Source organism: Camelus bactrianus, chromosome 6 (genome assembly GCF_048773025.1).
Source record: "Camelus bactrianus isolate YW-2024 breed Bactrian camel chromosome 6, ASM4877302v1, whole genome shotgun sequence".
NCBI classification, from domain to species: domain Eukaryota; kingdom Metazoa; phylum Chordata; class Mammalia; order Artiodactyla; family Camelidae; genus Camelus; species Camelus bactrianus.
The window spans coordinates 27113664-27135398 of NC_133544.1; the positions used below are offsets into that span (position 1 = coordinate 27113664).

Genomic DNA, 21735 nt, shown 5'->3' on the forward strand with positions numbered 1-21735 from the left:
GCTCTTTATTAGCTGCAGGGGCGGGGGGGGGGGTGCGGAGTAGGAGGACAAGCCTGCCTCACCTCAAAGTGAAAGATCTCTTCCCCTGGAAAAGGGATTAATCTCAGTTACTTTACTGTGCAACTCCAGTTTTTCTCAGTAACAACGTCTGCATTATAACACCATCATTTATTTCTACCCTTTGTAATATCTGGGCCTGGGCTGTAGAATTTGCTGGCCCCAGGCCACGTGTAGCCACTTTCCATGTGTCTAGAAAATACCCAGCACTTTCCATGTGGCTAGTCCGCACTCAGATGTGTCGAGAGTGTAAAGTACATGGCAGATTTATATGCAGAGATAACCTGAACTCCATCTGTAATTTTAAGTGTTCTAGCCAAATTTGAAAAAGTAAGAAGAAACAGGTGAGGTTAACTTTAAGAATGTATTTGATCTAACCCAAGCTATCCAAAATGTTACTTGACCAGGTAATCAATATAAAAACTATTAATGAAAAAGGGGTAGCTGACACATGGACTAGGGAAGTAATCCAGCATTTACAAATGCAACTGGGACGGCATCACATTTCACCAGTAAATCTCTCCCCTACAGCCTGGTGCAGGGTGCCAGCTCGTGAACATGTGTGCTCTTTCTTTTTTAAGCTTCAGTATTCACTTCATGAAAGCAAAACTTACACGAGCCCTCTCATTAAAGTTCCGAGTATCCTATAAATTAGGGAATAGGAAATATAATCGTTCCTCATCCGACAGAATGACATAGACACAAACACACATTCCAGTGAATAGACAAATAAGGGAAATCAACTGCATTTAAAGAGGGAGGAAATGATAGCTTCTTATTCCCAATTCCACCTGTAAGTGGCAAGCTACGTCTGACTATGGTAACAGGATGAAAACGTGCGTAGCCCTGGAGATCAGAGCAGCAGCAGGGGGAGCTGTCGGGAAGCAGTCTCCTTGACTGATGCTCCAACCACACACATCTCATGCTTGCAACTGTGTAAGCAGATAAAACCTATGTCTAGCACCTTTCTATTCCTCACAAGAGGACTGTTTGTGATTGGGTCACATGGCCTTCCACCCAAATCAGTGGGGGTAGCAGGTGCTTATCAGTGAGGAATTTCAGTTTATCTCAAAGTAAGCTGAAGGCCACTGGCGGTAGAAATTCCAGGGCCCTGGCAGCCCAGGCCCACCTTCTACCAGGAGGACTTCCTCTCTGACATCGTGGAAGGAGAGAACAGACTGGTACCATTTTCACCTTGCAAGGAAGGTACGTTGCTAGGAATCCATCCTTTTCATTATCTTACAGTTAACTTACATGCCCTTGTTTGTTCGGAGACAAATGAACCACCGGGTCCTGACGCATCAGTCTCCCACTGGGGCTCTCTCGGAAGGCTGGCAGTACCTTTGATACTGCTGGGAGGTGGCACGTTGGCTCTGGAATACAGCACAGGACATTATGGTGCAGGTACTAAACAGATACCGGCGCACGTTGACAAATGAAGACGGCTTGCCACTGCATCTCTCGGGTCACTGGCCAGCAAACTCTGCATTTCAGCAAGAAGCTTGTTGAGAGTTTACACAATTGACAGCATGTCAAAAACTAAGTGGCTGATGGATAAAGCTTGCAGCTGTTGACAGTGTGTCACACCATACACATTAGCATAGCCAAGTACCACCAAACCAAAGGCCATGAACAATGCGGCAAAGTTAGGAATCAATTTTTGGTTTGGGGGGGGCGGGGGAAGTCTAGAAAATATGGATTAAATTTATGAAATTCATTCATTGCCAAGTGTGGCTAACCTCGCTTGGTCTACATCACCTAGACAGGCATGGATGCAATCACGTGTTACTTACCATGACACTTTGGAAATATTTTACCTGTATATTCATGCTGCTCGAGGACAAAAGAATTGAAATCCTGAGGTCCTCTATAACTGTAAGCTAAGCACAACAGAAAAGACACACAGCAGCTAGTTTACTTAAAACAATTGCTTCCTTTTGGACTCCACTGGCGTTCAAGATGGGGTTCCAAAGGTACAAGGTAAGAGATTTGGCTTCTCTGGTACACTTAAGAGCTAACGGCAACAATTCTGCATTTCTGCGACACCATTCCTAACGCGTACGGGACTGGGCAGCAAACTCTTTGAGTCTCACTCTCAATCATGTCCAAAAGCGGAGAGGCAGAAAAACACACTCCACTGTGAGTGAGCCAATTAAACAAGCTAAGCTCTGCGTCCCCACTGGGCATCAGTCTATCACACACTGATGAACACCGACAGGTGGGTCTGGCTAACGGATAAGAATCTGCACAACATTTTCAATCGGTGACCTGAAGGGCATTTGACAACTGTGTTCTTACAAATTGAGCATTGGAAGGTCAGCCCTTTATACACTCAGTATAGTGTCCTAAGGAGTGAGAACACAGTAATTGTACCTCTTGGTTCCTCCCCAGCATGGCTTATACCCGTGAAGCCCCCGATTCCTTCTGGAATGCCAGCTAGAAAAAGCGGGGTTATTTTTCTGGAATGCTGGAATACCAAAAATTACAAAAAAATTATTTGAACATTTTATTTGGAGCCTTTGATTTTGGATGGAGAAAGGCTATCATTTGGTAAAAAGGGCTTCTCTGGCAGGCTCTAGGGCTATCATCTTTTTTTTTGTTTAAAGGTAGACCTTACTAAAAGAGTGAATGAATGTATTAAAAAGATTCACCCATATTAATTTCAGAGCCTTGTCTATGAAAAGTGGGATGCCATGCAACTGAAGTGGATGTGAGAGAAAAAAAGACTAGAGGAACGTTTACGTGAAGGAATGAATACAGGTCTAGAACGAACCTTGTAATTACCCTTTCCAGCCCCAAGATACTGCTTCACTCCCCATATAACTTCACGAGTGGGACGTGTGACAGTGAACGGTGTACAAAGGACTCACTGGCAGCTTTGTTCAAAGCCTGCACTAGGAGCCAAAAAAGCTGCTAAAGTCATGCTGAAGAAGGGACCCTTTTCACATGTGTTGTTACCATCTCAACAGTATCAAAACATATGGGATTAAATACATTCTGTCAAGAGCAGAACCGTGGATCAGAATATGCTCAGGTTTTCTGTGGGGGGTTGGGGGGGGACGAGAGTGGGGACTGACAGATGGCTTCAATAACACGCCACGTCTCACTGAAGTGATGGAACAAAGCTTATCCTCAGAACCTGAGAATTATGTTTCTCTTCCTCAACTCCTGGCTTAGCTGAAAGCATCTCCATTCCCTTCTATGTTTGTGGGTTTTTGGTTGACTGCCCCCATCCCCCTTGAGCAGCTTGGAGCTCCAGCTTGGCCCCAACCTCTGCACCGAGGAACCCCTCTCCCCAGGCATGGAACCAGGGGCACAGTCATTAAAACAGAATAAAACGACCTATTTGCAGAGGAGATTAAACTATGGGGGTCTTTGCCTTAAAAGTTATCTTTTTTTTTCAGCCCTGGAAATTTTACTTCTTTTTATCCAACTTTGATGGGAAAGCTATTAGAGATAAGATCAAGGGAAAAAACCCCAACAGTTCTGTCAAGTCCCTGATGTACCAACTGTGTGGATACTAAATCCCTGGTGCTACTGTGTTGACACTTAATCTTGTCTCATGGTAAAATTTTATTGTATCAACTAGTGTTTGGGTGTCATTGTAGAACTGCAGAGAGAGAGAGAGAGCGAGAGAGGGAGAGAGGGAGGGCGGGCTGTGCACCAGAAACCTAAATGAAGGCTCTCTCTTGCAGATCTTCCCCATCCAGCAGTTTCAGACTGCTAAGATACCTCCTTAGCTGACAGTTTAATAGTGAGGGGAGGGATGGTATAAAGGGAGGAGAGAGACGCTAACTAAGCCACAGATGTGACGAAACACCTGAATCTTTTTCCCACTTTGTACATAGTTAAAAAAAATTTTAAACTCAACATTAAGAACACTAACTCATCTCCCAGGGCAAAAACAAACGCCTGGCAAAAACAAACAAACAAACAAAAACAAACCGGGGGGAGGGAGGGAGGTACTCAGGTCCCAGGTGGCTTGATACTCTGGCACTTTAATCTGGGGGCTGAAAATAATTCCCGTGTGCTTCCTGTTTTTTAAGTTGGGGTCACTGAGACATCCTTGACTTTTCTCTCAGGTGGCTTTCAGTCACACTTATGCTACCTGGGACTGAATCTTCAGTCACACTTACGAACCAGGGCTGTATAATAGAACAGAAGGCTTTGATGACATCACCTTGGTATAAAAGCAACTTGCGTGTTGTGTTGTAGGAATTAGTGACTTACCCATCTGGTCGGCGATGCTATCCTCACTTCTCTGCCAGCTGGGTGTGGATTTCCCGCTGCCACCAATTTCTGACTGGGTGTTCTGCCTGTCGATGGAGGCTGGGGATCGGCGGCTGACTCCAAACCTGTGGGGATTTCCCCAAACAAAGGCAAAGACATTAGGACCTCACCCATAAGGGAAGAGAAGGTCGTCCTGGGTGTAACGAATTCAACTCCCAGTCCCTGTAATGACAGGGACTCCCAGTTTTGCTTGCACGGCTGTACTTTCGTACTCACCCTTGTGCATGTGTATGTGGGTGCCGGAACTGTGTTCGTTATGGTCAACATACCTCCCTCGGTTCAGATAAGTATGCATGCTAAGTATATAAACTGTAAACAAGGGCAGGGGCCATTAGCACTCAGCTAACCCAAGATACACAGAATAAGAAACCAAAATCTTCTGGCTCCTGTGGAGCTAAGCTCAGATTTTCGTTCACAGCCCAAAGGAAAACATCACCATCCTAGTGTTCCATGTGTATCGTCCAACTGGCACATTCCAGGGGTTTTCTCTTAACTCAGTAATCTGCTAAATCACTAAGGCATTCATTCTTGAAACAAGCATTTTCTGAGCACTTACTCTGAGGTCTGAAAGACGAAGACTGCTACCACTCACATTATACAGGGACCACTTTCAAAATGTGTAAATTTCAATTTTTAAAAATTGAAGTATAGTCAGTTTACAGCATTATGTTAATTTCTGATGTCCCCAAAGGTGATTTAAAACTTACACGTTTTTGAAGATACTACTACTTGAAACGCCTTTGAGAGGGCAATTTGGAGAGAGGTAAGCTGGTATATATAAAGGCAAATGTCTATTTCTGGAAAGATTAGTTATTTAAAGAGTCCATTTATTTTTCCCTGTGTGGGATAATAATAATATAATATAGGCTTAATTAAAGCATATGCCTTGATTAATAATATCAGCAAAGTAAATATTGACTGAGCCCACGGAAAAGGGCAGGAGTGTAAAATTCAGAGTCATGTGGAAATTTAGAAATCTGGGTGTGGTTACTAATGAACTTATGGGTAATCTATATGAGAAAACACAAAGCAGGGCCTGGATTGACAAGTGTCTCATATGCTATAAACTGATAAGTGCATAGGAAGGACCAAGGGGAGTACCGGACAGAGCAGGACAAGAGGAGGAGGAAGACCCAGGAAGACCCGCAGCCACGCTCAGCTTCCCCACCCAAATCCACTCATGTTTTATCTTTATTTATAAAATGGCAACACTATTATATGGATCCAGGGAGAAAGTCCATATAAAAGCATTTGAAAAGCAGGGAGGGCTAGAAAATATTTTAGTAAAACTCCTATTCTAACATCTCCCTCATTACTTTTTGCACAAACGACAGTTGTCTACAAACTCAACTCAGAAACATCACTGAGTGGGGGAGGGTGTCGCTCAGTGACACAGCTGCTGCTTGGCATGCATGAGGTCCTGGGTTCAGCCCCCAGTACTTCTGTTAAAATAAATAAATAAACAAATCTAATTACCTACCCCCCTACAAAGAAAGCAAAAAAAAAAAAAAAAAAAAAAAAGAAAGAAAGAAAGATCACTGAACATGAACAAAGCTACCCCCATTAAAAACAAACAAAATCCTTGACTTATGAAAACTTTCAGCAAAAGTGCTCATTGAAAAAAAAAAAAAGAACTCACTAATTAACGATCTTTGCCATTTCCTAAGTAAAGCCCTTGTTTAGTTTAGAACAGCAAATATCCTCAAACTGGCCCTATGATTCCGTTCTCAGTGTGCACTAAATTAAGACTTTTTCAAAAAGGCACAGAGATAAAAGTAGAAGTGGACACCAATCTTGCTTTTACTCTTTGGTAGCAGTGCAAACTAAAGACAAATTTTTAAACCTCCGAATTTAAAGCCAAATGCTTTTGTGGCTGTCTGCTTTTAAATAAATGACAAAGCTAGGCTGTCTTTCAATTCTGCCTTGAAAACCATCTTCATCCAATGAACTTTTAATTTCAGTTCTCACACAGCCCCCTCATATACCGCGGGCCAGGGGGCCAGGGGGCCAGGGCTGTGAAGACCCTATCCTTACGAAGCCCAGAAAACACCTGTTCTAATTTTACACTGTGCCTCTTTTTGAAAAGCTTAATTGTCCCTTTGTTTGGAGGAGCGCTTAATACTTCAGGAGTCACGGTTCAGATCTGAAGGAGTTTTTCAGTAATCATTTGGCTGATTCATGAGACACATTCAGTGACCAAGAATTTCTTCTACCTCGTGAGCCAGTCCATTGCTCTCCGGAGCAGGCTGACAGCTTTGAAATATCTTCCTCATAATGGGCTGGAAACTTCGTCTCTATTGTAACTTCCATTTATTGATCTCAGGTGCCCTCACAAGCAAGTTTAATCCCTCGTCTAAGAGCGCTGGAAGAAAGCCACCGTGGGCTCCTGGCCCCGCAAGGCTCCCCACATCCTCAGGGACGTTTCTCACACCACCACCTCCAATGCCTCGTTCGCCCAGTCCGTCCCTCCCTCTGGACGTTCAACATTCCTCAGAGCGTGTGGTCCCAGAACACATCTCCAAGGATGGGAGAACAGACTCTATGTCTTTTCATCAGTGTTGCTTTTTAACTCTTTCACTCCCATCCTAAACTTGTGCAGATGCCTTTTCTCCCTCCACTTGAGTAGGGCAGGTCTTATTAACCAGCCTCTTAAACTGCATCTTTCAGCTGATTTGGATGGTCTCAACATCCTTACACACATCGTACACACGCGGACGCTGCGCCCACCGAAGCATGGGGAGGGCAACAAAGGGGCAGACTACATTTATGGGCAGCCAGTGTGTGTGGACCTATTATTACCTCACGCTCTGGAGCTTTTCCAAATTCAATTAACGAGTCTGCAGCAGACTCCATACACGCCTGCTTCACTGTCCACCTGCACCTATTTATTTTTACTAAGCGGCCGAGTAGATGTAACCATTGTTCCCTTGGTAAGCATAAGTTTAGGATCAAACCTGGCCCATGAGCAACGCATGTGAATCAGACACCACGGTTCCTTGCATCACTGACACAGACAAAAATTGCTTGGAACCTGAAGGGAAACACCATATCATCATCATCATCTTATAAAGGCTCATCTGGGGAAAACTGATGGTATACAGCCAGGTGAATAATCACCAGGTAACCTCCAAAGCAATGGGAGGAACCCTCAGTACCACCTATGGCAGGTTTTTACCTGGCAGGCAGATTAAACATTCAGTTGAATAATTACCACCTCATTAAAAAGTGCAAGGTGAACACTGGAATCATGTTGCTAACGTTAATATTCGCCAAAACTTATGTTTCAAATTATATTTTGGTATACGTTTAGAGTACATACTAAAATGAAAGTAAACAGTGATTTCTGTTGTTGCTGTTAGCGCATTTATACTTCATTGCTGTACTAACACTGAAGTTGCAGTGAATTCTTATTTTTGAAGTCAAATTGGACCGTTTAAAATCTACTAATTAAAACAAGAAATAATTAGCTGGGCTTGTGGTGTGGTATAATAATAATACTTAACTCATAAAACCTTTTGCAGGGGCTCATAAATAAAAAGCTAAATTTTTTTTTCTAGTTGTCACTGAAGTAATTAAAATAAGAAATGTGCACTTTAAATATGCTACCAAAGGAATCCTGGGGGAAGTGAGGGGGTTGGGGAGGGGAATATATTTTATAATGGTTTTTACTACTTACTTTCCATTAACATAAACATTTAGCAAAAACAACCACAAAATTATACTTAATAGCGGCAAAAATCAACAAAATACTATAGGATAAAAAATAATTATGAAGGTATTCTTATAAGCATAATTTTTTTGTAACATGGTAAAATCTCAAGAAAGTAAACAAACCATGTGTGCACTTGTTAAAAATAATTTGGGGAAAACTTAGAAGAGAAACACCAGTTTTTTTTAAACACCCCATTTTTGAATTTCGAATGATTCTGAGTTCTTCATTAAGTTCCCCAGAGAGATCCCAGCAGTAAGTCTGTGATGTGTCTTTTACTCTTCCTCTGGGCCAAGCCAGCTTGTGTGTGTCATGTGATGTTTGCTGCTAATTACTTCTCAGCTTCAGACATTCCAATTTTTTCCCCTTTTAATAGCCTCTAAAATCATGTACATTTAGCTTTTTAAGTCTTGTCAGGAGCAAACAGTTACTTTTGGGTATTCAGTGTTGTCAAAAAAGATGGGGGGGACCCCCCGGACAACCCACAGACTGAAATCACAGATTTCTAAACTGTGAGAAAAATCATTTCAAGCTTTGGATATGATATACATTTCCCCTACTTTATCAGCAATACAAACTCCAACCAGTGCAAGCAGGACCCTATTGAATTCACTTTGAAGGAAATTTTTAAAAGTGGCAAAATCTGTACTCTGAAACTAGACAATACATATAATGGAGCTGATATAATCTGATTTCTTTGCCACTGAGTCCTTAGACACTAAAGAATGATAAACTTTCTAAGACATGGTTTGAACCAGCCATGAAATCATTTTTTAATCTGGAGTATTAACTGTATTTTCCCTTTTGCTCTTTTGTGAAATGATCCAGGCTGGCTGCACGGAAGTCATTCTACACGCCTGAATTACAGGTGAGAGGCAGCAATGCTGACTGGGCATACCTACCCTTCAGGCATGGATTTTTGCCTGTAAGTGCCCCCACCAGAGCCAGTCTCGCTGGATGAAGACAGGTTGCTCGGGGAGTTGCGACACGGCTGGGATCTTGCTAAAGCCATGGATGAGACCGTCACATAGATGTCCGAACCAGGAGACAGCCTGCGTTGCAAACCAGACACATGAAGTCAACAATTCAAAGGGAAAATCCCAAGGTGATGCGTGATGGGTAATATAGAAATGTGACAAACGCGGTGACTTCGTGGAGCTAGTGAAAATGAAGCCAGCTGGAAGCCCACAAAAGAAACTTCCCCATAAAACTACTCCCTAAAGGAACAGCTGGGAAACGGTCTTGAAGGGGTGGGGGCGTCAAAAAATAACACGGGGGGACAAAAAAAATTATGTATGTTTCCAAAAGCTGCCAGAACTCCAGGCCTGAATTGCTTATGCAATTTCCTAGTACAGCAGTACAGAGGATAAATGAACTCCAGTGACATTAACATGGCAATTAATTCCAATTTTCCCCCTGGTTCTCCCAGAGTATATGACCATAGTGAGACTGGCACATTCTTTGTATGCTTCTTTGTTTTCCAATTTTATTACTCAAAGTCTGGAATGAATTTTCAGATATTGCTATTTAGGACATATAAATTTGGTAGATAGTAGCATCGTCAGGAAAACATGCTCAGAACTGCAGTTGTTGAATTTCATTGGAATGACTGAGTTTATATAACAAAACAGCAGAGGTGTGCTCCATGTAGCCCCCCCAATACATCTTCTGAAATTATGGGTCCTTCATCCTGCAGACTAGCTCTTGAAACACAAACCAGAACTTTGCAGCCAGATCAGACGTGATTTTTTTCCCTCTACCTCCTCTCCTCTAACAGGCGATGGGGCAACTGCTGGGATATTTTATTAATAAGTGAGGCTGAAGACTGTGACTAGGTGTCAACTAAATCTCAATAACAATAATATTTTATTTCAGAAGCAAATGCTGGCACAAGTCGCTGGCTCTTCTGGCAGGGCAGGTCATTTCCATTTTACAGCTGAGGGAGTGGAATTCGAAGTCATTTTTTCAGTAAGCCAGACACCTTGGTTCGGAGCCCACCACACTACGTGCTGAGCTACTGCTGCCCCCTAGGGAAGGCTGGATTTTCTTTCCTTAATAAGACAGTCTGCAACAGGTCGGCAGGGTCATGATTTTGCACAGAAAGGTATCTTACACTGAAACAAAAGTTTTGAAGCCTTGGGACTGAAGCTGATTCACTGAAATAAAGCAGTTTCCTACAGGGAACCTATATATCCTCTGAAGCAGGGCAGGATGGGGTTTCAGGTACAGGAAACTGACAAAGGGATAACGGAATAACATCAAGCAGCTTTTCTAACAGGAAAAGAATAAGGATAGATACCAAAAAGTATGACCCTCTCCGAATTCATCTATACCCGAGAGGCAGGTCTGACTTGGGAGCCCCGTCTCACCCCTCAGCGACAAACCTGTTACCTCAGCCGTCTCCTAGACAGCACTATTGAACACCTTCCTCGGCCATTCAAATCAAACCTCTTCCCCAGTCCCCCACCCCACAGGACCCCAAACCGGTCCCTCCTATACCTGTCATCTCAAGTTAAACATCTGGAAGCCATTTTCCCCCTCGCTCTTCCTTCTCTTCCACAGTCAATGGTTCAATGAAGTTCAGCTCTTTACTGAGTACAAACTGTGTGGTCTGGCACCCTGGGTGCTGCTCTTAAAAGCATGCAGACAAAAAAGAAACCCATCTCCAACCTGCTGACTGTCCTCTGAGTTCCCCATCTCCAGCCTGGATCAGTACAAGGGTACTCTAATTGGTCTTCCGACTTCCAGGCTCTGGCCATCCACTCCCTCTGATATTTTCTACTAACCTAAGTCATCTGCTGCTAACAGCCTGTCCACAGGATAGAGGCCCAAATCCCGGGCACCCTGTCCCAGGCTTTGGACCATTTCGCCCAAGCCCATCTTCACCCCCACGCCCTCTGCCTACCTCCAGGCCCCCTGTACGGTGGGTGCACTCAGTGTGCCCAGTTCTCAGACTCGCCGCCACAGTTATATCTCACTTAGCCCGTCCTCTCTGCCTGGAATCCCTTCCCCACTTTTTACTCACATAAAGCCCCCCTCCCCAAGGCCTATTTCCAATATTTCTAAATTCATGGATTAACGAGAGCCTCCTTGAGTCCCACAGGTCTGTTCTTTTCCCCATTGTAGTACATCCTACAGAATGGTTAGTTTTACGTGGTTCTGCCTTCTCAACGAGATTTTTGTCCTTAAAGGCCAGGACTGAGCCTTATTTATCTTTACATGTCTGGTTGCGTAATATGTTTGTTGAATGAAGAAGAATCCCTACGCACAGTGTAGAAAATGAAGAACAGGAGGTGGGCTCAGGTTAAGGGCCCAAGTGTTTTACCAAATGCCTCCAGATCTCGGTTCTCAACCATGGTGGGTCTACATCAGTTGAAAATCAGTGGGTCACCAAAAATGAAGTGCCAAAATTTCAGAATAATTTACTGCAAACAATTACAACAGACTCAAAGTGAATAAGCTTTCCAGGGAAATGCAAATCAGAACCACAATGAGGTATCACCTCACACCTGTCAGAATGGCTGTCATCAAAAAGAACACAAATGACCAATGTTGGTGAGGATGTGCAGAAAAGGGAGCCCTCGGACATTGCTGGTGGGAATGTCAACTGGTGTAGCCACTGTGGAAAACAGTATGGAGGTTTCTCAAAAGCTAAAAACAGAACTACCATATGGCGGAGCAATTCCACTCCTGGGTACATATCCAAAACAAAAACGCTAATTCAAAAAGATACGTGCACCTCAATGTTCATAGCAGCACTATTTAAAATTGCCAAGACATGGAAGCCATCTAAATGTCCATCAGCAGATGAACGGATAAAGAAGATATGGTATATATATAATAGAATACCACTCAGCCATAAAAATAGGAAAATTTTGCCATTTGCAACAACATGGATGGACTTGGAGGGTATTATGCTAAGTGAAATAAGTCAGGCAGAGAAAGACAAGGAGTATGGTATCACTTATATGTATAATCTAAAAAATAAAACAAACTAGTGAATACAACAAAAAAGCAGCAGACTCACAGACAGAACAAACTAGTGGTTACCAGCGGGGAGGTGGGGAGGGGCAACACAGGGGCAGAGGAGTGGGAGGTAGAATCTACTGGGTGAAGGACAGGCTACAAGGATGTCCTGTACAACACAGAGAGTATAGCCAGTATTTTGCAGTAACTGTAAATGGAGTGTAACCTTTAAAATTGGTATAAAAGTAAAAAAATAAATGAAAAAAACAAAGTTAATATGCTTACTTAAATGCAAGAAAAGGGAATGATGGAATTACACCCAGGCACCCTTGGAAATATCATCTATCTTACATACAGTGGTGAGAGGACTTATGGACAATGCATACTCTAGGTAGTGTGGAATGGGACAGTAAGGAGACCGTGGATGCTAGGGCCTCGGGCAGTGTGGTAAGAAACTAGGAAAAGGGGCAGAGTTTCTAAGCTCGTCCTGTCACCAGTCTTACTGCTGCACAGACCAGAGAAATAAGCGCTAACCACATGGCTCCATCCTCATGAGAACGCCAGGCTTAGGAGAGGGGTATGTGTGAGGGCAGTTACAGTGAGGTCAGAAACCAGTGGGGTCTGGGAACGCTAGCCCATCCCTACTTTGAGTGATGTGTTTTGATGAAAGATCAAGACAGTTATCTGGGTACCATAAAATGGATATCCCTTTATTTTTTTTTTCCATGAAAACATCTCCCAAATTTGTTTATTCTAAAGTAATTGGAGGGGAACTGGAGTGGGGGGAAAATGGGAGGAGCAGATTACAAAGAAGAAAACTAGGTAAGGATTAAAGGACGACATGAATCCAAACATAACGAGACCACGCTCTCTTCTGCCTTAAGCGTTTGGCTTTTATATGCACCTAGTACAGAGAAACTTCAAACATAGTTTCATTTTGCAGCTGCTGTGACTTGTTTTAGTGCAAAAAGGAGGAAAGATGGAAAAGATGGAGACGGCAGCAGAACGTGAACATGGCTGGGGCCAGCGCAACATCTGGGGGCCTGATGATTTTTTTTTTTTAACGCTCTTCAGGGTAAATAAGTAACGCCGAAGAATTACATTTATGGTGAATGTTAAAATGTTGTTGCTTCTATGAGGAAGCGACAACACGATTCCACAGCCAAAGTCAAGATGTAACTTTTTGTATTTCTATTTGGAGCTTGCTTTTCTTACCCTGCTCTCCAAAACGAACACGAAGCTAAAATATCTCAGGCTAGTTCTCAACCTCAGCTCTTTTATTTGGCACATGTATCAGAAAATTCTACTTGGTTACTGGAGTCATCCCAAAGGGAAAAAATAGCATTTCCAGAAGGCCGGCATTCATTCCCGTGCCTTTTCTGCATTTACATAACTCAATTGGGGCTTTGTTTTCTGACTGTCCACACGCATAGAACACACAGACGGCAACTGGTGGAATGCCACCCAAATGTTTTTATGACTCTGGATGTATGTGCGGTGGGCAATAAAATTTCAGAATTAGCTCTTATTCTGATGACTTACTAGTCTTTCCAAGTACTCTAAATTTGATACCATCTCACAAATACGATTTGCGAATAGATCTAGTTCAGGGAGCGGGAGGTACCCGCCTGCCTGGCACGGACAGCCCACGTCTGCCAGAGGTACAGCCTGTGGCTGATTGTTAGTGGAGGGTGGGCCGCTTGCTGCCCCGCCACTTTTGAAAACGGGTAACCTACAGATGGGTTCACTTGGGAAGCCAGCATGCTAACCTCTTGAATCTCTGACCTCCCACACACCCTGCTTTAAGGGCTGTTAAGGCCCGGGAAGAAGTAATACAAGATCCCAAGTCTTTTCTTCTCTCTTGAGATAAACCCAGATCTTTCTACTTTCTCAGTCTTAATGAGCACCAAGCAGCCGGATGTTAGTGCTCAAACAGGTTTAGAGGACTAAGATTAATACATCTTTCACTGGCTGTGAGATCTTTCAAGTCCGTGGAATATAGGAAGTAATCTTTTTAAAGGATGCTGTGGCCACTGTTAGAAAGGAAATATCTAAAAACCTTTTAGCATTAACTTCTGTAGATTCTCTTCCCTGCATTTTTATAAATTTACCCAAGAAATAACTAAATGTTTTACAAGTAACTGGTATTAAATGTTCTCTAGGGCTAATACTTCCCTCTGCAGAAATAAAAACACCAGGGTTTTTTGATTGTACAAAGAATGTAGTAATTGAAAAAGCCATGACCATCAGTCCAACAGACAATACTCCCATAGTCCGCAGGACTGCACTCAACGCCAGCTCTCCACTTACATGCCATGTATTTCATTGCAACGAAAACAAAGAGTTGAATGGGAGGGCCGTTTAGGAAGAGATGGTCTAAGATCCCTATCAGTTCCTCATCTCCCAGAAGCCTTCTTACAACAGGAGAAAAGACAGAAGAGAATTGCCAAAAAATTCCCAGATTTCTAATAAAATAACCCCTGCCCTCCAGCACACCCCTCCCGTGAATCAACTCACACGACTACACATACCGTGTAAACATTAATGGACACATTAAATTGATCTCTTTAGACTGTGACTTATCAATTGATGGATGAGGATCTCACTCTCTGAGTAATTGAGGCTAACATTCTTTTCCATGAGTAGTCACGTATGGGTTTAATTATGCCTCTGTTTCCTGCTTTTTACTCCAAAGTGACAGCACTGCTTAGATGTGTCCAAGGAGATGAGGTCCTCTGTAACTCAAGTGCAAACAGTGCAATGATGGTAAGAACAGCCAAGAGGGTTTCAAAGAGCGGCAATGACTGACAAATCAGATCTCTGAGTCCGTAATTAAGAACAGCATTTTACCACAACTTAGCAATTAAAACGCTATTCACCCAGGAAACAGGATCCAGTTAAAGTCTGTCTTTAGCAACGTACATCAGCCAGAATGCTTGCAGAATTCTGTTAAAAAAAATTCTCTAACATGATTGTAGGTAACGTCAGATTCTAGGTAACGTCATTTGAGTGCTACATCCAGACTAGAGTATGAACCAGCTGTATTCAAATTCAAGCAAGCCCCCCCTCCGTCTTTTCCCCTCTTCCTGCTTTGTGAACCAGAGCTACCCCTGGCTTGTTTTCTTTCCTTTTTTTAATTGAAGTGTAGTCAATTTACAATGTTGTGTTAGTTTCTGGTGCCCCTGGGTTTCTGACCAAATAATTCCTATCAGCTATTTGGACTGGATCATGGAGATCCTGTTCTGATGAGCCTCCTGTGACAAGATCAATTTACAAGGAATAACTCTCTTGTACAGTAAGGAAAATACAGCAATTCATCACGCCGAGATAAAAGGATCATCGCCTCCCAGCTGCTGGCAAGCTCTTAGAGGTTCACCGCCTGGCACACATCATGGGTGCCTCTGGAGAAGAGTCAGTTTTACATCTAAGGGTGACTGTATTGAACAGAAAATAAAAATGGATTGCAGATGGGACCAGTTACATAATTTGTGGGACGCAGTGCAAAATGAAACTTTGGGTCCCCTTGTTCAAACAGTATTATAAATTTCAAGATAGTGACAGCAGAGCATTAAACCCAGCGTGGAACCCTCTAAGTGTGGGGTTCTGTGCAGCTCACAGCTGAAGCTGCCCTGACAGCAGCTGCATGTGGTCCCCTCCACGTAGAAACACGCATGCGTTCATCTGGCAGGACCTTCCTGAGCACCGTCTATGTACGGTGGTAGATTTCAGTCGTCGAGTACGGTGGCTAAGTTAGGGGCTCTGGAGTCTGATGGCCTCAGTACTGATCTCAGCTCCACCAGTAACCAGCTAGGGCTCTGAACAAATCATTTCATCTCTCAATCCCCGGGCATCCCTTATCTGTAGAAGGGGTAAACAGCAGCCAGCTTACTAGGCTGTCAGGTGGAGAAAACTAACATGAAGGACTCTGAACAGAGCTTGGCACAGAATATGAGCTCAACAGCCGCCTACAGCTTTTACGTAAACCGGAATTGGAACATAATTGTCACAAGGGCAGCTCAAACTGAGTGTAGAGGGGCTCAGGCAGGTTAGAAGTCAAAGCTTGTGGGGAAGCCTAGAGGAAAGGAAGCTTTAGGAAGAAATGAATCACGGTGGGGTAGAGTTCAGTGGGAGAGCACGTGCTTAGCATGCATGAGGTCCTGGGTTCAATCCCCAGTACTTTCATCAATCAATCAACCTAATTACCCCCCCACCAAAAAGAAATGCAGAAATGCATTTGAGATGGGTCTCGTAGGAAACCAAGGATTTTCACAGAAGTCAGGAGTTAGGACACAGGAACCTCACGGTGTGTGTGGCTACCATGACGGCATCTGAGGCTGGAACACTTGACATGGGTGGGAGATCCCTGGGGGCAGGGACTGGAAGGACGAATGCCTCCTGCAGGGTGAGCCCTCACACAGGAAGCAGAGACTCCAGCTGCTAGGCAACAGGGAAGAAGGGAAGGTTCGGCCGCAGACCAGTAGTGTGGTCAGAGCCGACTCGTAGCCCCTTGGACAGCAGGCAATGCCCAAAGACTGTCCTTTTTTCTTTTTCTCTCTTTTTTTTGCCAAGGTGCAAGAGAAGTGATGAAATGAGTCTAAAATTAATGAGATTCCCACAGAGATAAGAATCCATTAGCCCACTACAAATACGAGTCTCTTTGATTGATTTTGACTGGTTCTACCCCCCACCAATATTCACAAATACTGCATGAAAAGAAGTCACAACCAAATCTTTTCTTGAGAAGCTAAGTGCTTTTTGAGGGGCATGCTAGGATTTTAAAGCCTAGAAAAAACAAACAAACAAAATAAATTCATTCCCATCCCATTATGCAAACAAAACCAAGGCACACATGAGCCAAATTACAGTGCGCCACGCTGGCCTCTGCCCTGGCAGCTGCCGGTGCACGCCTTCCTCGATGGGCCTCCAAGACCCCCACTCCCTCCGTACACTGCCCTGAGCTCAAGGAAGAGAAAACACTACATGACCTACTTCCCTTTCGCACACAACGCCACTGGTAACGCTCCTGGATTTCAGATTCTGAGTTCTTACAAGAAAAGTCCAAATCTTTTGCAAACTAGTTCCATCAATCACTTATAAGCATGTATTTCTGATCAGGGTTCTAAGCGGCACTAGACCTTCATCTCTACATCCCTACTTTTATTTTGTGCCATTTAGCTCCCATCATCATCTGTCATTTTCTAAATATAATGAGAAACTGGAAGAGTCAAATAGAAAGCCATAGATTGGGAGACTCTAGGCTATTTAATTAGGCTGGATTCTGATTCTCTCCGGGAGTGGGACTGGTGGGGAGATACTGAACTTGCAAGCAGGGCCACAGGCTATGAGTCAACCACCTCTCCTGCCATCCCTCCTGGTGTATTTGTGCTTGTTCCATTCTAAAGAGACAGGTCCAGAGCAGATGGTCCAGGGCCATCTTTGTGTGGCCTGAAGCCGAGTTCTGGTGGTATGGTCACCAGCTGAGCCCAAAAGTCAGAGAACAGACACCCTCTCAACCGACAGTCTCTGTCTCTGTCTCTGTCTCTGATCGATTCGACCCTGCTGACCACCCCTAAGGACACTGCCCATCTCATTATTTCACAGCAATCGCTCCTGCTGGGAAAAAGGAAATTCAGGCCACTTCCGTTGACAAGCTCTTCAACGCTAGGCAGAGCCTGAACTACCACTCCCTCACCACACCGAGGGATTTCCATGAGTGGACCGTTCATGTCCCCGGCTCTGAACAAGGGGCCTGCAGGAAAACTTCACGCTGATGACTGTAGGGGTGGGTCCTGGCAGCATCTGTCTTAATTATCACTAATTTCCACAGGTTTATGTATGTGTTGCGCGATCAACAAATCTTCAAGAAAACTGTCAGTGGTTTCAAATATACGACAGCAAGATAAATATATACAAATATTATATATATATATATACACTGTATATATAATATATATATTTAACCTCTGAGAGTTATTTAAATTCCTGATGCTAAACGTGTCTGTATAGTGGATGTCCCCTCATCAGGCAAAGGGCCCAGGACTCCTGTTCCCTTCTCCAGGATGGGAGGGCTGCAGCAGGACACGTGGCAGACCTGGCCTCTGGGCAGGCCTTCCCCATGGCAGGTGTGTGTGTGGGCTCACAGGGGAGAGGCTGTCTGAGGAAGCCTCAGGGTCACTGTGGGCCCCTACAGACCTTTCCCATAAGGGGTGACCCGGCCAGGCCTCCCTGGGTGGTTCTAAAGCAGAAGTGCCTTGAAACGGGGAAGCGGTCAAGACCTCAGTGCCGGGCGCACACAGGATAGCTCCTGAGTGACATATGGAACAGGACGCCCACCTGCCACCTCCTGTGTTCGCAGAATACAACCGCTTTCTGCAAGCTCATCCCTCAGGTCTGTCCTGATTCAGTAGATGGTTTCTGCAGCATTTCCTGCAACTTCTACAGCTGCCAGCTCCCCCGGGCTGTTTGTGGCACAGCAGGCCCCCTGAATTCACCCTCTCTCACCGGAGTGATCCAGGACACTGCCACTGAAGACAGCACAACCTGTTCCTGGAAACACCATGACCCACCACATGCGTGGCCTAGATTCGGCTGGAGACTGATTCATCAGCCCAGCCGAGTGAGCTCCAGCCATATGCCTGAGCACCCAGTTTGCACTGGCTCACTCTCACTTCCCCGTAGCTGTGTTTGGAACAGCATCTAGAAAATGACCACAGTGACAAAGAGCAACCACCATTTTCTAAGCCTCACTTTGGCCTTGGCTTCTCCCAAGAGCTCGTATTGAAGACAGAATAACTATACTTCCTTAGTTAATCTTCCCAGTGACTCTGAGTGGTGGGGCTGCTGGCCCCTTTGATTCTTGGGGACACAGAAGTGTAGAGGGGATACGGGGCTTCCTACTGTCACATCACTCCCGAAGGGCGGGGTCAGGATGCAAGTTCAAGGCCCTGGGAAGGCAGGGCCTGCACTCCCAGCACCTCCAGGAGTTTCTAGGTGGGTTACACTAAGACACCAGTGGCTCCGCAAGGAGGAAGCTCCTGGGAACGTTCCCTGGGCTGAGTGCAGAGCAGCTACTTTCAAGGCCCAAGGGATGGGCAAGCAGTTCAAGAGCCTGAGCTGGGGACCACGTGGGAGCACCCTGGTCCTATTCCCCGGGTCACTGCGGACTTTGCAAAAGAAGGGAGCTGGGAGGTGTGCCGAGCTCAAGCCACTGGGCCCATCTCCTGAATGCTTAAAAAGGAAACATCTTGATCTTCTAATCTAAAAATGTGAACCTGCAAATCATCCAAGCTCTGATCCCAATGTGGATGGCAGAGTGTGCTCATTCCTTTGAAGTGTTGGGGAAAAGGAGTCTTCGGAGCCTGGTGAGTTTAAGCCAAGTATAGCCCTCTGCTTTTCTACCTTACCTTGGCCGACAAATAAAATGTCACAATGCAGTTTCAACCCCACGGAAACCAATGACAGGAATTCAATCAAGAACAATTCACATTCGGGGGGCAGGGGATGGGAAGGGATAGACTGGGATTTCAAAATTGTAGAATAGATAAACAAGATTATACTGTATATTATACTGTATATCATACAGGGAAATATATACAAGATATTATGGTAGCTCACAAGAGAAAAAAATGTGACAATGAAAATATATATGTTCACGTATAACTGAAAAATTGTGCTCTACACTGGAATTTGACACAACATTGTAAAATGATTATAAATCAATAAAAAATGTTAAAAAAAGAATAATTCACATTTCACTTTGAGTCCATTTTAGACAGCTTTACCCACGATATACTTTTGAAATATATAAAAACTTTTTAAGGTTTTTGCTGGGTAAGTAAAAACTTAGCCAACAAAAATAAAAGAATTCTACTTAAATCTAAGCTTCAATTTGATAGCTTTGTCAGATTACGGAGTGTTTCACTTTTACCTATCTTTTAGTTTTATAAAAATAAACGGATTTACCCAAGTTGTCACTGATGGATGAATGGATAAACAAAATGTAGTACATACATACAATGGAATATTATTCAGTCTTCAAAAAGGAAAATGTTATGGACTTCATGTCTCCCTTCCGCCTACCAAACTTATATGTTGAAGCCCTGAAACCCAAAGTAGTGACTTTGGAGGTGGGTCTTTGAGAGGTAATTAGGTTTAGATGAGGTCATGAGGGTGGGGTCCCCACAATGGGATTAGTCCCCTTAGAAGAGGAGGAGACACCAGAGCTTCCTCTCTCTGTCATGTGACGACATAGCAGGAAGGTGCTTTCTACAAGCCAAGCAGGTTCTCACCAAGAGCCACACCTTCTGGAAACTTGATCTTAGAATTTCCAGACTCCAGAACTGTAAGAAATGTCCCTTGCTTAAGCCACTGAATCTACGGTATTTTGTTACAGCAGCCTGAACTAAGCAAGAAGGAAAACTGGACACAGGCTACCACATGCACGAACCTTGCACACATTATGCTGAAGTGAAACAGACCACTCGCAAGAGGATGACTATTGTATGATTCTACTGATACAAAGTCTCTATTTTATGTGCGGTACCTGGAGCAGCCAAATCCACAGACACAGCGGGGAATGGTCACAGCCAGGGACTGGGGGGTGAGGAGGCAGTTTTTGTTTAATGGACACAGAATTTCAGTTCTGGAAGTGCATGATGGTGATGGCTGCACAACAGTGGAAATGTACATAGGGCCACAGACCTGTGGTCAAAACGGTAAATTTGATGTTGTGTATATTTTACCACAATTTAAAAAAGAAAAAAAAATTATTTTCTCCTAAACTGATTTACTTCTGTTCCCACTTCTTTAAGGTTGTTTTTTTTTTTTTTTTTTTTTTTTTTTGCTTATTGCTTCAATTACTAAATTAAAAGTTTTAAACCATTCTAACTGCAAGCCTTTAAAATGCCAGAATCAGTGGTTGGTCCTCAGGACATGATGAATGAGACAGGCAACCTTAAATTGGAAAAAATGGGCAAATGAGATTAAAAAGAAATGCAATAAATTCTGTGAACGAAGGAGACATTCACTGATACGAACATTCCCAGGAGGGGCCTTGAAGGCAGAGATGGGAGGAGAGTTTTGGAGAAATTAAAGGAGATTTCTCAGAGAAGCGCGGCTTGGGCGTGGTGTTAAGATACCAGCAGTTGTTAAGCTGCTGAAAGAGGAAGCAGGAGGCAGAACAAGCAGAGCGGCAGGTGTAAAGGCATCCAGGAGGGAGACACCTGAAACAGAGGGTCGCTGACAAGCCCAGAGCCTGGGGAAGATGAAGCCAAGTTGGTAAGCCCACAGTGGGAGGCGGACCTGATACTGAGAGCTGTGCAGAAGGCTCAGATGAACGGTAAGGCCTGTGGAGTGGTTCCGTTTGTAATAGGTTGCCCTGTGCAGTGTGCAGTGTGGGAGGGGAGAAAGCGGGAGGCGGTTCTGGCCAGAAAAATCTAGCGTAAAATGAGAGCCCCTACGGCAACGACAAGGAGGATACTTAAAAATGAGGGACTGGGGGAGGGTATAGGTCAGTGGTAGAGTCAGTGCTTAGCATGCACGAGGTCCTGGGTTCAATCCCCAGTACCTCCACTAAAAAAAAGTAAGTAAAGAAACCTACTTACCTCCCCCACGCCCCCCAAAAAAAGCTTAAAATTTTTTTTAAATGAGGGACTTGATAGAAGTGTCAAACTTGATAACTAAATCAAGAGTGTGGAGATGGGGACAAGGGGGAG

General features: G+C 44.1%; 1 protein-coding gene across 8 annotated transcripts in view; it reads right to left on the reverse strand.

Annotated features, from left to right (window-relative positions):
* Window positions 1-21735, reverse strand: part of SIPA1L1 (signal induced proliferation associated 1 like 1) — a 340274-nt gene that overhangs the window by 39191 nt on the left and 279348 nt on the right. For 7 of the 8 annotated variants that reach the window (XM_074365310.1, XM_074365312.1, XM_074365311.1 and 4 more), the window contains 3 exons: window positions 8959-9108; window positions 4288-4412; window positions 1312-1430 (listed from right to left, as the gene is read on the reverse strand). In XM_074365310.1, coding sequence (XP_074221411.1) covers window positions 1312-1430; window positions 4288-4412; window positions 8959-9108 — 394 coding nt within the window. Of the gene's footprint in view, window positions 1-1311; window positions 1431-1874; window positions 1938-4287; window positions 4413-8958; window positions 9109-21735 lie in introns of all 8 variants that reach the window. The other variant, XM_074365314.1, reaches the window with a different exon arrangement.